This window comes from Gymnodraco acuticeps, unplaced genomic scaffold, assembly GCF_902827175.1.
Source record: "Gymnodraco acuticeps unplaced genomic scaffold, fGymAcu1.1, whole genome shotgun sequence".
Classification (NCBI taxonomy): Eukaryota; Metazoa; Chordata; class Actinopteri; order Perciformes; family Bathydraconidae; genus Gymnodraco; species Gymnodraco acuticeps.
In genome coordinates this window covers 2,131,813-2,148,560 of record NW_022992308.1, presented here as the reverse complement: position 1 = coordinate 2,148,560, position 16,748 = coordinate 2,131,813, and the positions used below count along the sequence as shown (strand labels likewise).

General features: G+C 40.7%; 1 protein-coding gene across 4 annotated transcripts in view; it reads left to right on the top strand.

Annotated features, from left to right (window-relative positions):
* The window catches only part of LOC117541063 (cohesin subunit SA-1), a 49,758-nt gene extending 33,490 nt beyond the window's left edge, over window positions 1-16,268 (top strand). For 3 of the 4 annotated variants that reach the window (XM_034208131.1, XM_034208129.1, XM_034208130.1), the window contains 12 exons: window positions 572-664; window positions 1,319-1,487; window positions 4,064-4,191; window positions 6,586-6,687; window positions 6,948-7,081; window positions 7,441-7,563; window positions 8,428-8,603; window positions 11,217-11,351; window positions 11,816-12,005; window positions 14,676-14,777; window positions 14,923-15,010; window positions 15,421-16,268. In XM_034208131.1, the coding sequence (XP_034064022.1) occupies window positions 572-664; window positions 1,319-1,487; window positions 4,064-4,191; window positions 6,586-6,687; window positions 6,948-7,081; window positions 7,441-7,563; window positions 8,428-8,603; window positions 11,217-11,351; window positions 11,816-12,005; window positions 14,676-14,777; window positions 14,923-15,010; window positions 15,421-15,471 (1,491 nt within the window). In that variant the 3' untranslated portion in view covers window positions 15,472-16,268. The remainder of the gene's footprint in view (window positions 1-571; window positions 665-1,318; window positions 1,488-4,063; window positions 4,192-6,585; window positions 6,688-6,947; window positions 7,082-7,440; window positions 7,564-8,427; window positions 8,604-11,216; window positions 11,352-11,815; window positions 12,006-14,675; window positions 14,778-14,922; window positions 15,011-15,420) is intronic. The other variant, XM_034208133.1, reaches the window with a different exon arrangement.
* Window positions 16,269-16,748: the final 480 nt, after the last annotated feature.

Sequence of the window (16,748 nt, the reverse complement as noted above, 5' to 3'; positions counted from 1 at the left end):
TCTCTGTGTTCTGCTTGAAAGCAAGTCCCTGCCTCCTGCAAACTTAAAACAAACGCTTCAACTTGTACCATTTTGAATCTGTATTTTTGAATATGGATCTTAAGTTGGCGTGACGTTGAAGCAGCGACCCTGCTGTAGTTCGCTTATAGCATAACGTTAGCATTTTTCTTCTGGCGACTAGATTTATGATTTAAAAATTATAAAAGTAGGATAGACATGTGGATATTATCCGGCTGAACAAAACGTGATCCTTCTCTTAAATGTGTGTCAACCACAGACCTTATTTCGAGCTATTTTCCAAATTGCATTGCGTTTTTGTCGAAGGAACCGAAAGGAGTTTACTTCCGGGTTTTAGGATGCGTCACTGTGGCCCTCTATACTGTGACCCTTTTGTTGAATGACAAATAGACGATCTTTATAAAGCATTACGTGGACTTTGGTAATCATCATATTTTATTGCCACAGTCTTAAATCCATATTGGTTAACTCTTCTTGCCCCTCATCCTGTCCTGCACACAGACATATAGAAATGTAATAATCTCCACTGAAATCTGCTCACCTTCTGCTCCAGGAGGAATTAAAGCGTCTGAAGAAGGAGATGCGCTCGTTCTGCAAAGTGTGTGAGACGTGTCTGTCTCTGAACCAGACGGAGATCAGAGATCAGGTGAGAAACGTCGACCCATGTGACCTCAGTGGGACAACGTTAATTATGTCTCCTGTTATGCATTACATATAACTAGTTGCCCTGTTCAAATGAAACAAGTAATTTAACTGTATTATAATTACTTTTTTCCCAATAAATGGTTAAAACTCGGTAATACAGATGGAAAGCCGATGGCGTTGCACGACATTGGTGACCAGCATTGCCTGGAAATATGCCACCAGAATGAATGTAATCTTATATTTTCACAGCAAATTATAAATATAGATACAACCACTTCGTAATTACCAACAATTTGATTAGTAATTCAAATGTCCTTCACTAACTGTAACGGATTACTGTTCCTTCATTGTGTAATTTAATTTGAAAGGAACCAGACACTCCTCAAAACAGTGAACTGATCGTGGCCTTGCACACTAAGACTGTATGTTATTGGCTTGTTGCTTGGGGAAAAGGTTATTTTTTCTTTTATGCTCTTATATTCTGACAACATTCCTGTCAACACAGGTAGACGTATTTGTCCTTGAGCCCTCCTTTACACAAAGACACAAAAAGACTCCTCAGACAAAGTGCTGGTGACCTTTTTGTAAGCGCTGACGTGCTTACCTATCTGTCTTTTCAGAGATTTCCTATATAAAATGGTCCTTTCCTCCGCAGGCGTTCGAGCTGCTGTGCGACCTGCTGCTCCTGTACAGTCAGACTTCGGTCTGCTCGGCGCCCGCCCTCCAGACGCTGGTCCTCCTGCCCTCAGACTTCCTGCGCTCTGAGATGGCTGCGTTCCTCGTGGACTACGTCTTCTCTGACTCTGATGATGACGAGCTCAATGGTATTTTCAAAATAACACCTACTCTAAATAAATATTTGCATTAACCGTGGTACTTTCCAGAACCACTTCCAGGTTGCGGTCGGATAATCCAAAAATCAGCTCCTAGCGTCTAACCCTATCTCCTATTCCTTGACCTCTGAGTGAAACGTCACGGGGTTAAGGGATAGTGGATAGGAGAATTCAAAAGGATTTAGGAGAAGAGACTGCGGTGCTTTAGAGCAGTGGTTCCCAAACGGTGTGCCGTGAGGCAAGTCCGGGTGTGCCGTGGGATTTTGTGACAACCATACGTTATTATTGCAATATACAACTACACAAAAATAATTATTTTTTAATTGACTATATCAGTACTTTGTAGGTTTATATGTACGTAATCTGCGCGACTTGCGCGTCCACATCTCCACGTGCAGTGCTGCATAAACATGGCTGAGTCAGTGATAACTTTCGAGGGGTGGAGGTATGCCCATTATTTTGAGTTCGTCCGAAGAATAGACAGGAATGTGACGGTGAGGTGCAAACTGTGTCCAGGCCAGAAGCTGTTATCCACTGCTGTAAACACCACGTGGTCAAACCTCAACAAGCACCTGCAAAGAACACATGCTAAGGTGAAGCTACCGCACACGCTATTTGTTGTTTGTTTATATCACGTAGTCTGTTCTTCTTCTCTGTCTTCCGGTTGTTGCCTGTTTTGAATGACAAATACACACTACCGCCGCCTGCTGGTAAGGAGAGTTATTGCCACTCACGCATGCGCAGTTCGTACGTGCTCGGCGAGTAAAGTAACGAGTTACTTTATGTAGATAGTAACGAAGTAGTGTAATATATTACTCTTTTTAAAGTAATATGTAATATATTAAAAACATTTAGTAACGACCCCATCTCTGGAGTTGGCGTTCTCTACTCTGATTTACATGAAGAACAACAGGAGGCCACGGCTCTCTGTTGAACAGGATTTGTGAGTGGCCCTCTCCTCAGTGCCACCAAGGATTACAAAATTCTGCGCGCCCCGACAGGCACATGTATCTCACTAAGTTGTAAGTCGGCAAAATATTTACAATAGCACATGTTTCAATGCTGATTGCTGAAATGTTACATTTATCATTTGTAGTTCAGGACCACAGTGCAGCTTCCTTGCATTGACAGTTCTCTGTGCTGAATGACTGCTGAGTTTCCTTTGCCTCATTTTTAATGTTGTGACCTGTCTGGTTTAAATGAGTGTGTTGCTGCTTTGATGAAGCCTAATTTGATAACGTTTCAAATTAATTTCTGTGTGCCTTGAGATTTGTACTTGTCCTTTGGTGTGCCTTGGGCACAAAACGTTTGGGAACCACTGCTTTAGAGAATCCGACTGCACTTTCACTATCCGACGTGTTTATGATGCGCCAGCGGACGTCATGAATGTGCGTCTGCTGCTGTGGGGAAACTATGGAAACTACAGTTTTCTATACAGCGGACTACAACATGGATGTTTAATAAGAACGAGGGACTACTGTAAACTCATCTAGAGACTCTGCACCGTGCTCTGATGCTGTTGTTTTATGAACGTGGACAACAGAGAAACATATTCTTCATGACCAAAGTTGGAATTGAAATAAAAAAGGAAAGTGAAACTTATGCTCATCACCCTCTCCCTCCGGTCCACATTAATACAAATGATCCCAGTATGATTGATTATGAACTATGAAAATATCTTAAAATCAATACAGATGTATTTATTATAAACGTTAGTCTTTAACATCTATCACTGTGTATATCACCATTCAAACATCTTTTAAAAGTTGAACAAACCCCACACAGCTCAGTGAAATTTTGACTGTATTTGATCATTTCAGTAAAAACTAACGTTCATATTTCTCTTTTTGATTATAATACTGATGAACGTTCAAAACAAAGCACTTTGGCAACTTACCACATACGTTTTAAAATGCTTAATAAGCACCGTAACGTTCATGATATCATTTCTCGGTCATAATCGATTGTTTCCGTGAACGGCCGACTGTTGTGTGACGTCAAATGCTGCGGCTGCAATGCATTGTGGGGCAGCATTTTCTCCTCTCCTTTCGGTTAGGGAGGTCCAGTGGTTCCTAAGCTAAAGGAGGTTATAAAGGAAGTTTGAAACCTCCTTTCCTTTCATTTGGAGAATTGGAACGGCACTTATCATGGCTGCCACTGAGGGACTTCCGGGTCATTTCACTCCGTTAGGAAGTGAAGCTAAATGGACTATTCGACTGCAGCCCTAGTCTTTTTTTGACAATGCTGTTACAGATCATCCTCACCATTTTTTAAACTTGTGAGTAGACAAATAGATTTTGTTTTCCTAGTGGGTGTGTAGTGGTTTTGAAACTAATCTTAACTCTGCCAAATCTCTCCCAGAGGACCCTCTCCTCATTTATGCCTGCAGACATAGTTTTTGATGTCTTGTTTTGAGAATCTGCTGCTATAACAAATCCTTTTTTCTGTTTTCACAATGTTCTGCTAATTCCCAAGCCAAATACCAGTCTTTCATCACACGTTTTGCCTGTGTCTTTATCATAACCTGACTGTTGTTTTGTTATTGTTACTCCTGCTCTCCTCTTTAGTTGAGGAGGAGATGAAGATAACGGTTCTCCAGAGGAAGCGCAACCAGCTGGCTGGCTACTGTAAGCTGGTGATCTACGGCGTGCTGGACCTCAACGCCGCCACCGAAGTCTTCAAGCACTACAGCAAGGTAGAGATGAAGGGTTTTAAATGTCACCTATTTTTAGGCAATACCATAGGTCTCAGATATATAAAAAAATATAAAAAACATGTCTATGAAGTGTAACAGTGAACAGATCACCCATTCTAGCCATGCCTCATATCCCTCTATTTCACTTCCTGTTTCAAAAGTGCTGATTCTGGGTATAAACCAAGCGGCAAACTCTGGGGAACAGCCGGGATGCCAATACGGAAGTGCCACACACTGCAGTTCATACATGGGCCGCTAGGGACTGGCTGCAGAAAGGAGCAATTTCCATAGACCCATATTAAAATGCCCAACTTTACAGCAGAAAAAAACATGTTTCTACCCCTGGATGCAATAAATATTATTATCGATATAGTTAGATTCCACCTTCATGATTATGAATCTGTGAGTGAATTGTTTTCTAACACGACCCTTTTATTTATATTCGGTCTTAAAGTTTTTACATAAATTAGGGCGTGGTCACTTTGATGGACACGTACATGCCTCACTGTCAGCTAACAGCAACTTGTCCACTCTGCTAGGCTACAACGTTAGTTAGTCATAGTACTGTACTTGACCCTTTAGCTTTAGCCGTGTTCGTGGTGATTGTGCCTTTTAGGGAATATTGTTACAAATACCAGACAATTAAAATGTCGTGCTGTGCGCTTGAATGTACTAACAGAACTTCCAAGAAGTCTAAAATGATAATATTATACATGTTAACCCCGTTCGCAGGTGTTTGTGTGCTTGGTAGCTTAGCTTGTTACTTATTAGCCAGCTAAGGACGTAACCCTTTGTGCATACATATACATTTTAGTTTATGATTCAGCCTTGGGTAAGACTTTTATAGTCTATGGCTATGACGCCCATATGCTAAACGGGAGCAAATGTTAATAGGGGACCCAATTATCCCAGTGGTGGCCGCCGGAGCTAACGAAGCCGCAGTGGGCTAGCTCCAGCCGGCGTCCCGGAGCTAGCCCACTGCGGCTCCGTTAGGTCCGGGCGGTGGAGTCCGTCTTTTCTCAACGTGTGAATGACAAGCATTAAGAATAACAAAATATTGCTAATTCTCTTGCAGATTGTCTCATTTGATTATGAATGTAACGTTTATATAGGGGAACGACACTGTTAGCAGTAACTTGGTATGCATGTATTTCATGTTAGCTTAGCTTCTTAGCCTGAGCTAGCTCTGTTTACTTCCAGTTCGGAGGCAGCAGGTCCCGCCTCGGCTCCGCCTCTTTGCCCTTATTTGGAGCAGGCGGGATTAGACTCTGACGTCACAGTCGAGCCGTTAGTGGCCGGCTCCGCCTACTAAGGGCTTCACGGCAACTCTGCAGAATCCTATGGGTGACGTCACGGACACTACGTCCATTTATATATACAGTCCATGGTATAAACAGGTCTCTCTTGAGAATGAGACCCTGTGTCTCAATGAGATTTGCACCTGTATAAATAAAGGCAAAATAAAGTTGTTGTTTTTTTGTACTGAAAAAATAAGAGGGGGCGGAGCTTATGCCGGCTCATGCGTCTAAAATGCTGCAGTGATGAAACGCAAGGATTATTAGATCAAGGATTATTTCTGAAACAGTCTGGAGCTCAAAGGCTTTCTCTCTTGCCGGTTATACCACAAGATGAGTTCCTTTTTATTTCCTGCTTCTTCACACACATGCTCTCCAGTACAGGTTAGCTCTGAGTGTTAGCAATGCTAATGTAAACACTAACCATATTACGTCCAAAACAGTCGGGCATTGTTTCTGATAGCAACGTTTCTGATAGTGCTGTGGGTCCGCCGCCGATATTACGTCATATCGGCGACAAATCTGTATCAGCTCCGTTGTACCCCCGTTTTTAGAGATTTGGGTACGGAGGAAAAGAGAGGGTTTTATGACACACCGGGGACACATATTTATGTATAAAAGATGTCAAAAAGTGCATTTTGCATGATAGGTCCCCTTTAAGGGATAGTTACATTTAATTAGATACACATTTATACTTTATCATTAGATTGAATTGGTGTGAGGGTTGGAGATAATAGCCCTCTAGAATATATTATTTTCCAAGTAAAAAAACGAAAAATTTGAATTACCCACATCCATGATATGAGCAGGTCAATATAAGATTTTTTCTCAAGGATTACACCCATAAAAACAAATAAAAACTAGCCTCTTGTCAAGAAAAGTAGATGAATAAAAGATGAATACTTGCGAGGATGTGTAAGAGAGTGGAGGATGGTGATCAAATCTGTTTAATGAACCAGCGAGGTGCAGAGAGTGAGTCAGAGGGAAACTGATTTTAAAAAGCACAGATGACTTAAAGGGAATTATCACAATGCTGTTAACTTAATCTGTTAATGATCATGCTTGAAGTAACTTTGAATGTTTGTGTTTTTCTCTCTAGTACTTTAAAGACTTTGGCGACATCATTAAAGAGACCGTAAGCAAGAGCAAACTCATCAGCCCCGTCCAGAGCGCCAAGACGGTCTGCCTCAGTCTGCAGCAGGTGGGCAACAAAGGGCCATAACAGTCTATAATCATTACATTTATGCAATACTTTCATTTAATCCGTCCAGTGAAAGATAATTATATCACTTTCAGTGTGAAATAACAGCTAAAACAGACAGATGTTTATCAGCTTGTGGCTGAAAACATAATTATTATTATAAAAAGTATTTTAACCAGCGAACAAGTGACACACTGTGGCACATCTAAAGAGCTTTTGGTGTAACATGTTTATGTAAAGTCATGTTTGTTTGTGCTCAGCTGTTCTCGGAGATGCTGACGGAGGACCACAGCCAGCAGGATCTCAGTGAGATTAGAGAATTGGCCAAGAAGCTTGCCATGAGCTTTGGCGTTGATCTTCATCGCGTCCGCAAACCACTGGTGGCCTTGCACATGTACGAAGCACGCACACACACACGTCTCTGACACACACACACACACACATACAGACCAGCTCTGACAGACATTTTGATTTGAATGTTTTTACAGTCGCTTACAGCTCTTAAGGGCACGGGTTTATATTTATATTATTATCTCTGTCATGATAATCAACTCGACATTGGTTCAAAGAAATGTCATTTAAATGGTGAAGATTCAACTGTTACAAGTTTTTCACTCTGATCATTCATTTCGTTTTTTATGTTGCGTTTTTCTCCAGTGCTTTAAAGACTTAATTAAAGAGACTGTAAGCAAGAGCAAACTATTATTTAGTTTTTTATGTTAGTTCTATTGTGCTTGTTGTTTTTGATCCTAGGGATGGTATACATTTTGCATTTCGGAAGCCACAGGAGGAGGAAGAGCCGAACATGAACTTGGCCTTCCTGGAGATCCTCAGCGAGTTCAGTTTCAAGCTGCTGCGTCAGGACCGCACCCAGCTGTGAGAAACAAAAAACTCCTTCACATGAACATGTTCAGTCAAATATCAGAGGAATACTAACATCACAATATAAGCATAATATATAAAGAGACATACCATACACTTGCTTTCCCCATTCGTCGATCACCACGAGGCACCTCAAAGGACAAAGTTACATTTTCCTTTAGCCTACTAAATCAAGATATTTATATATTGATAAGCAAACACAGAAAATAATGTGATCATTGTTGAAATGTCACTCTGTTAAGGCTTTTCCACACGTCGTTTATTCACATTCGAAGCTTGTATTTAGATTCCAAGTGAAAAAAGTGATGCATTTGATTATTTAATAAAACAACTGATTTCTCTGATGTCTTTCTACAGTTGTTAGTATGAGACTGATAAAACTGTCTTCATGGTGTTCCAAGCGGATACATATTTTGATATTTTATAACGACTTAAATAGTTGATTCTAATAGTGTTAGAGCAGAGACATATTTTTTGTTATTTTGGTTTTATAAATGTTATTTTTTTATGTAGCTTATGATGCTTTGTATGCGGCAAACTGTTTGTATTTAACCGCAAATATTATGGGGGGAAATGGATAAATACCTGGACATATGGATTCCAGCAGAATATTTTATGAGATAAAAACATATTCATTTTGGAAAGGGTTTCCAACAGAATGAATAAACGTGAATTTAAATGTTGCTCAAATTTCACCATCTTAATGAAGCTTCAAACTATTCTCTACAACCGCACAAATTGAAATGGACATATCATTACTAATAGAAACATGAAAAATCTCTACATAACCTGTAAATATTAACAAAGGCTTATCTGTCTTTGTCCTCATCTCTCTGTCACACTGTCCTCCCCTCCCAGCGCTGCCTATCTGAAATCAGAGTGTCCCTCTGCTGCCCTCTCCTGGCCGTCCGTCAGGATGTATCAGTGCTCCTTAGAGGGCCGCTCCTCCTCTAAACCCAGAGAGAAGGAGGGAGGAGATGCCGCCTCCTCTCACGATACACCTGCAGCTAAACGCAAGAGGACCACTACCCAGGGTGAGATGGACACACAGGCTAGAAACACAACAAACTGTTCAAGGATTCACAGCTTGTGTTAACAGTTAAAGATAAAAAGATGATCTGTCTTTGATTCACGTTCTCAAGAGATGGGTCAGGTAAGGATCGGGCTGAGTATGCTAAACTAGTGAGAGAATCGCTGGCAACATATGAACACAAAAATGAACATATTTGACCGTGATTTAATTGTAATACACGTTTCAAAATGATGCCGAAGTAACAACATACTGATACCGGTTAGTAAAAACTTAATTATTAAATTAATGATTAATGAATTAATGCTTTGACAAGTCTGCAGACAGACGGCAGGCGAAAACCCCTTTTAAAATGCGTGTTTTCTGAATGGAGATAAGCTAACGCAGTATATGCTCCGTCCGTCCACACTCACAACAACGGCCTACAGACATAAATAAACCAGCGACTGTATTCGCCATGACACAAACAGTCTGTGGTTTGTACTTGTACTTTTGTCTAGTTTCTGAACAGATATGAGGAGCAGTGAGCTCTGAGGGCTAACAGCTAATGGCTGATGTTGGTTTTGTGGTTCGCATTGAAGATGACGTCACGGCTCCGCCTACACTGCATTACTATAGTTACTTCCCCAGCTACTAAACTGCCCGTGCGAGGCCCTGCAGTGGAAATGCGCCATAAGAGATTCTTTTAATAATAATTATGTGAATGGAAGATCGCTTCAACTCCAAAATGTAACTAATGGCGCGTTTCCACTACAGCGCGGAGCCCCGTTTAAGAGGGCTGTGACGTCAGCGGCCCGCTTTTGGTTGCGTTTCCACTTGGCCTAGTACCGGCTAGCAGGTCCTAATTCACCGTTTTTCTGGCCCCATAAAATCGGGGTTCTAGGGCCAGGAACAACCAGGCTGTGACGTCACTCTCGTCTGCTGATTGGTCAGAGAGAATCGTCGCATATAAATATATACAGTGGGGCAAAAAAGTATTTAGTCAGCCACCAATTGTGCAAGTTCTCCCACTTAAAAAGATGAGAGGCCTGTAATTTTCATCCTAGGTACACTTCAACTATGAGAGACAAAATGGGGGGAAAGAATCCAGGAAATCACATTGTAGGATTTTTAATGAATTAATTGGTAAATTCCTCTGTAAAATAAGTATTTGGTCACCAACAAACAAACAAGATTTCTGGCTCTCACAGACCTGTAACTTCTTCTTTAAGAGCCTCCTCTGTCCTCCACTCGTTAACTGTAATAATGGCACCTGTTTAAACTCGTTATCAGTATAAAAGACACCTGTCCACAACCTCAAACAGTCACACTCCAAACTCCACTATGGCCAAGACCAAAGAGCTGTCAAAGGACACCAGAAACAAAATTGTAGACCTGCACCAGGCTGGGAAGACTGAATCTGCAATAGGTAAGCAGCTTGGTGTGAAGAAATCAACTGTGGGAGCAATTATTAGAAAATGGAAGACATACAAGACCACTGATAATCTCCCTCGATCTGGGGCTCCACGCAAGATCTCACCCCGTGGGGTCAAAATGATCACAAGAACGGTGAGCAAAAATCCCAGAACCACACGGGGGGACCTAGTCAATGACCTGCAGAGAGCTGGGACCAAAGTAACAAAGGCTACCATCAGTAACACACTACGCCGCCAGGGACTCAAATCCTGCAGTGCCAGACGTGTCCCCCTGCTTAAGCCAGTACATGTCCAGGCCCGTCTGAAGTTTGCTAGAGAGCATTTAGATGATCCAGAAGAGGATTGGGAGAATGACATATGGTCAGATGAAACCACAATAGAACTTTTTGGTAAAAACTCAACTAGACGTGTTTGGAGGAGAAAGAATGCTGAGTTGCATCCAAAGAACACCATACCTACTGTGAAACATGGGGGTGGAAACATCATGCTTTGGGGCTGTTTTTCTGCAAAGGGACCAGGACGACTGATCCATGTAAAGGAAAGAATGAATGGGGCCATGTATCGTGAGATTTTGAGTGACAACCTCCATCAGCAAGGGCATTGAAGATGGAACGTGGCTGGGTCTTTCAGCATGACAATGATCCCAAACACACCGCCCGGGCAACGAAGGAGTGGCTTCGTAAGAAGCATTTCAAGGTCCTGGAGTGGCCTAGCCAGTCTCCAGATCTCAACCCCATAGAAAATCTTTGGAGGGAGTTGAAAGTCTGTGTTGCCCAGCGACAGCCCCAAAACATCACTGCTCTAGAGGAGATCTGCATGGAGGAATGGGCCAAAATACCAGCAACAGTGTGTGAAAACCTTGTGAAGACTTACAGAAAACGTTTGACCTCTGTCATTGCCAACAAAGGGTATATAACAAAGTTGAGACAATGTGATTTTCTGGATTTCTTTTTTTCTCATTTTGTCTCTCGTAGTTGAAGTGTACCTAGGATGAAAATTACAGGCCTCTCATCTTTTTAAGTGGGAGAACTTGCACAATTGGTGGCTGACTAAATACTTTTTTGCCCCACTGTATATATAAAGCGAAGCTTGCAGCATTTTTATAAACAGCATTTTTGTTAACAGAGGATCAACAAAAATGGCAAAGAAAAGCACACCGTGGTCCGCCGAGGAAGTTACGACGTTCCTACACTTTATTGCAGATGACAAGATCCAGCGGGAGCGCGACGGGACAACTCGCAATATGAAAGTATTTCAGGAGGTCTCTACACTGATGTGCGGAAGCGGTTACTCGAGGACTGTCTTGCAGTGTAGGGAAAAACTGATGAAGATGAAGAGTGAGTATCGCGTAGTGAAGGACAACAACAAGCCGATCGCTCCGCCTACACTGCGTTACTATAGATACTACCCCAGTTCCTAAACTGTAATGGAGACGCGCCATAAGTGAGCCAGTCCTAACGAGCGAGGCCGTGTAGTGGAAAACGCGCCATTAGTAAAGGCTGCAACCAATATACTTTGTGGAGTTTTTCTGTAGTCTTCTTCCTTTTTTCACAATTTATCACAAAAACAGTAAAAGGCCTATCACGACTTCCACCAAACCTAGATATTTTTTATTTTACATTTGTAACTTGTGATTCAGTTCTTGGAATAAGACCCCCCCCCTCCCAGTTTTCTTCTACCTACAATGGCCTTAGTAAGCCGTTGTCGGGCAGGACTTTGTGACTAAATCTTGTCGGCAATTGTAAAAACCAACACATTTAACAAACAGTTAGTTACTGTAGTTGTCTCCTGTCTCCTCCAGGTTCAGTGGCCAGCTCAGCCAGAGAGTCCTTGTTGGACAGCCTCAGTTTCCCCAGCAACCTGCCCACCCCCGCCCTCACCTCCACTGCCCTGAGAGTCGGAGCCAAGCAGCAAGCCGCCTTCGGAGCCACAGAGAATGATGAGGGCAGCGGCTTCACTGAGCCCGAGTCTGAGGATGACTTCTCCATAGGGTCAGTTAACGTGTATCCTTCACATTTCAATATCTACGATCTCTATAGAGAACTGTAGGGATGGCTTGTTCACTCTAGTTCGCTCTGCATCTGGCATCTTTCCATCGGATCTTGGATTCATTTACAGGGTGTCCGTTGGGTCTTAAAAAGTATTCAAAGTTGATAAATCAATTTAGCGAAATGTAAGGCTATTAAAAGTATTAAACGGCATTTTCCAAGGTATTACATTTTGTAGCTTGTTTTCAATAAGTATATCAATTGTCCAAAGAGGTTGAATTCTACAGTCTGCCTGAATGTAATCATTGCGTAGGTGTGTAGTGTGATTCTGTGTAGTTTATTTATGGCATCCCGTTGGACTTGACGTCATCTGAACAGGACATCGCACGCTCACTGCTTGATAGCGCGCGAAGGTCCGTTTACGCCGGTTGTTAAACAACATCGTTATGGGGAAATGCAAGTTTGCGTCCAAATGGTTGGAAGATGAGGAGGAAGGACAATCAATACTGTATATAGTAAATGTGAGGTAAAGTGTGTCACTCGAAGTGGCGATGAGATCTTAAAATGTATGGAAAGGGTCTTAAAAAAGGTCTTAAAAGGTATTACATTTGACCTCAGGATTCCTGCATATACCCTGATTTAAGATGGAAAAAGCTCTGGCAAACAAAAGTTTATGATATTTAGAAGTTTTGTTCAGCAAGATAATCATCAAAACAGAACACCTTTTATTTTTTCTAGGGCTTAAAATCCAACTGTCACATGACTTCACATCAACACCTTCAAACTAAAAGCAGACTAGTGTTTGCCGTGATGACGTTTAATGTCCATGACAGCCTCCTTTGCCTCACTTAACCGCCTGCATTTATATAGTTAATGATTCTGGTATTTACTGAATGATTTTATGTCGTAGAACAAAATGTGAGAAGCTCTTTGCGTTGTGTAAACCACAGACCTTATTTCAGGCTTCCAACGTAACACCCATCAAAACCAACTCATTAAATCTTGGATGTGCAAAAATATAAACTAATTTCCAGGTTGTAGGATTCATAACCGCAACAATTTATTTCAAAGGTTGGGAAATTACTGCCAGGCTCATGTTAAAGCTGGAAATTATCAAAGGCCAATTACTTTCGGCCCGTGTAGCAGCCATTGTTCTCTAAAGGAACAATATGTCCAGACAGCGTGTCCAACGCACGTGGGCTTCATGATCAGGGAACGTTTTTGAATCACATCTACACTTCAGTCCAAACGTACTCTCCCTCGATAATTCAAATCGTTTTAACAGCATGAACATTATGGCATACAGTATTGCCAAAGCATTGTACCAATAATGAAATTAAAACATGCTATCCTTACATTTACATTCAGAATACCCTGTTGTGTTTTCTTGAACAAAAGCACAAATAGCATGTTTTCTTTTGAAGGAACATAATGTACTTTTCTTAGCTTTTCTCTCTCCGGGGGAATACAGTATGTTTAAACATGAAGTTAATATTACGGTTCACTGTCCGCAGCACTCCTATCTGACCCTGTCAATACGGCATCTCCTGTGTAATGTCTTGTGTATGTAACAATTTGCTGTCTTAGGAAGTCATCCTTGCATCCCCCCCCACCCCCCCCGTTATGTCTTCTTTAGTTGCTTGTTGTTGCGTGTTTTGTTGTTTTTTCTGTTATCTGGGGCAATGTCTGTGTTTATCTTATAACTGGAAAAAATATATATATATAAATTTTAAAAAACATGAAGTTAATATTAATAAATCCAAGTTAATCCAGACCTCTGAAATTTAGAGCAAGCTCTTGTTCCCACATCTATTTAATAATCAAGTGCGACAACAAACTAACACATCCTATTGTCCAAATTACATTATGTAAGTTTCGCTACAGCTGACCTGACTGGGTATAGTATACATGTTCATTTTCATTCATTTCTTATTTTATAGTTATTTACCATTTTTAATTTGTATCTTTTTCTTTTAATTGTATCCTTAATCTGTGAATCTGTGCTGTCGTCCTGTTTTTCAAATCTTACCCTGTTGCTGTTAAACTACTGAATTTCCCCACGGTGATTAATAAAGGTCCATCTTAATCTTAATCTTATTTTCAGGATAATACACACAGGGTTCTTACGGTCATTAAAAACCTGGAAAAGTCATGGAAATTCAAAATGCTAATTCCAGGCCCTGGAAAAGTTATGGAAAACAATATTATTCCCAAAGTTTTGGAAAAGTAACTAAAGTTGCATCAAATATAATTTATATTTGATCTAATCGCCGAAATAGTAATACTATAACGATAATACAAACTGTATCGTATAGTAATGAAACGTAAAATGGCATTTAACTGTTGAGGTATTTTGCTGGTGAGAGATTTTAGTTGCTTTAGCGTGTAGGAGCTAATAAGCCTATTTGATTTGTTTTAGATGGGCCCAACACGTTTCATATGCAGACCTTATTTTCCTGTAATAAACCATTTTCAGTGGTACCGCTGAGAAAGAGTAATTTCTTTGGTCATGGAAAATTAGGTAAAGGTCATGGAGAAGTCATGGAAAATCATTGGTGAAAAAGTGTATGAACCCTGTACACAGAACAAATATAAGCACCTTCCACAAAAGATGCTGGTGAGCTCCACATGTAGTAATCCTCCCCCTCATGTTAACCTGCTGCTGTTCAACAGGTTCACTATGCGCAAGGTGAAGCCCGCCAAGCAATGCCATCTCTCCTCCAGCCAGACCGGCACCTCTCTGGATCAGCGGGACCTGAACTCCAACCTCACCTTGTAAGACTGACGTTATAACGTTAGAGGAGAGTACCAAGAGAAATGTTTAAATATTTAGAAAATGTGAATATATATATCGCGTCTTTCATAGCTTTTATCCGGCAAGAATGCATTACATTAAAAATGAACATTGTTTTCTCCCCAGACTCTCTCTGATTGAAGATGGTGAAGAAGAAGAGCCTGAGATTGATGATTATGAGAGTGGCTCCGATGATGAATCTGAATGTTCACTGGTAAAAACACTAAAATGCACTTAAAAGCATTTATTTCCATCACATACTTCTCTTACGATTGATGAGTCTGCTTTAAATTACACAGTTGTCTGCATTATTTCCAAAGTTTGGCTATTTTAGACAATTTTGATTCAATTCAGGTATTTCCAGTCTTCATTCAGTTCAGTAGCAACTTATAATACACTGCTGTAACACTTTGGTGGACTTGATCAGCTGAGCTTCAATTGAATGAATGTCTGTAAAAGTGCATTATACTGGTGATTTGTGGAGCTGACTAACAGCCTAATTAATGGTACATTATGGCGGCAAACAAAATGCATGATTGGGGAACTGTGTCGGAATGGCACTTTGGTTTCCAATGAACATTCCTGTCAAGCTCCAACTTTGTTCGTCCTGTTTTTTCTCTGCAGCCCTCCACGCGCCACACCTCCGCCAGCGTCCTCGATGAGCTCTTTGACTGAGGACACGGAGACCTGTACCGTCGGGGGAACAACCGTTGTTTTTCGTTAAAGTATCTCTTCAACACTACTGCGTTTTCTGTGTTCTCAGTACATTTCAGTGTACTATGTATTTGGGGCATCTGTTCTTCTACATGACCACTTACCAAGTTCATCTATCAGATTTATTTCAGTCACTAATTTTGTTGGAGGGGAAAAGGAAAGACTAAATGATTATGAGTTTTGGGGGGAACATTTTATGCCATTTCACCAAAAGGAAAGTTTATGTTTTGAAAGAAAATGTTTAAAGGAGTTTTCATGTTCTGTTAGATTCCTCTTGGTTGATTCGTGTCTGGTTAAAAGTATCTCCTGTGTCCCACTTTTTGAAGTTAGGTTCATAACATATTTCACTGTTGTTGACTGTTTTTTTCGTGTGTAACGTTTGTTTATATAATTATTATTAAAATATCCTTTATTGAGCAAACGGTGTTTTAATGAGATCACAAGAAAAGATATGTAAAAACAGATGTGATGCACATGCATGCATTTAGAGAATGCACAGTACATCAACACCTTTTAAACAAGTTCAAATATGTGATTGTATGTATTACTGAAAATAACTAATAACAAGTAAGCTTTGAGTTTCTGTTTCCTATTAATATCATGCATTTAGTAATATATGTAATTTGTGAACCAAACGATTACAATTAAACAACCAGAACACAATTCACTGGGGGAAATGTCTACATCAGAAAGTCACACCCTTTATATTTCACATTTTGAAAAGCCAGATGAAAATACATAAACACCAATACTCAGTCTCAATTGCATTTTATGTATGTGTTTATTACCCTACAATGATTTTGCTCTAAAATAAGTGTTACTAATAAATTGATGGCAAAGACCTTTACCCCCTGAGGTCATTTCACTTTCTGCTGACGTTATAAACCTGTACCTTATTTTTAAACAGGTATCTGCTTGGAAACTACCCACATGATCAATATGTATACAAGTTAGGACAATAAATATCTGCATTAATTATTATTATGAAGATTGTATAACGTTTGCCTTACAAATAGCTTGAATTGATATTTGGAGTATTTGGCCATGACTCGGCAGTGTTTTTAAAAGTTGTACTGCAGTCTGTTTGAGTTCACTCTGGGTTCACTCTGTTGTATAAAATCCAATCATTGCATTTCGCGCCAATCCTGACTAACAGGGCGGAAGTTTGTCGAGTCACGTGACACGCGAACGCCCTCAACTTTCGCGCCACCACGAAAACCCCGCCTCTCACTGCGGAA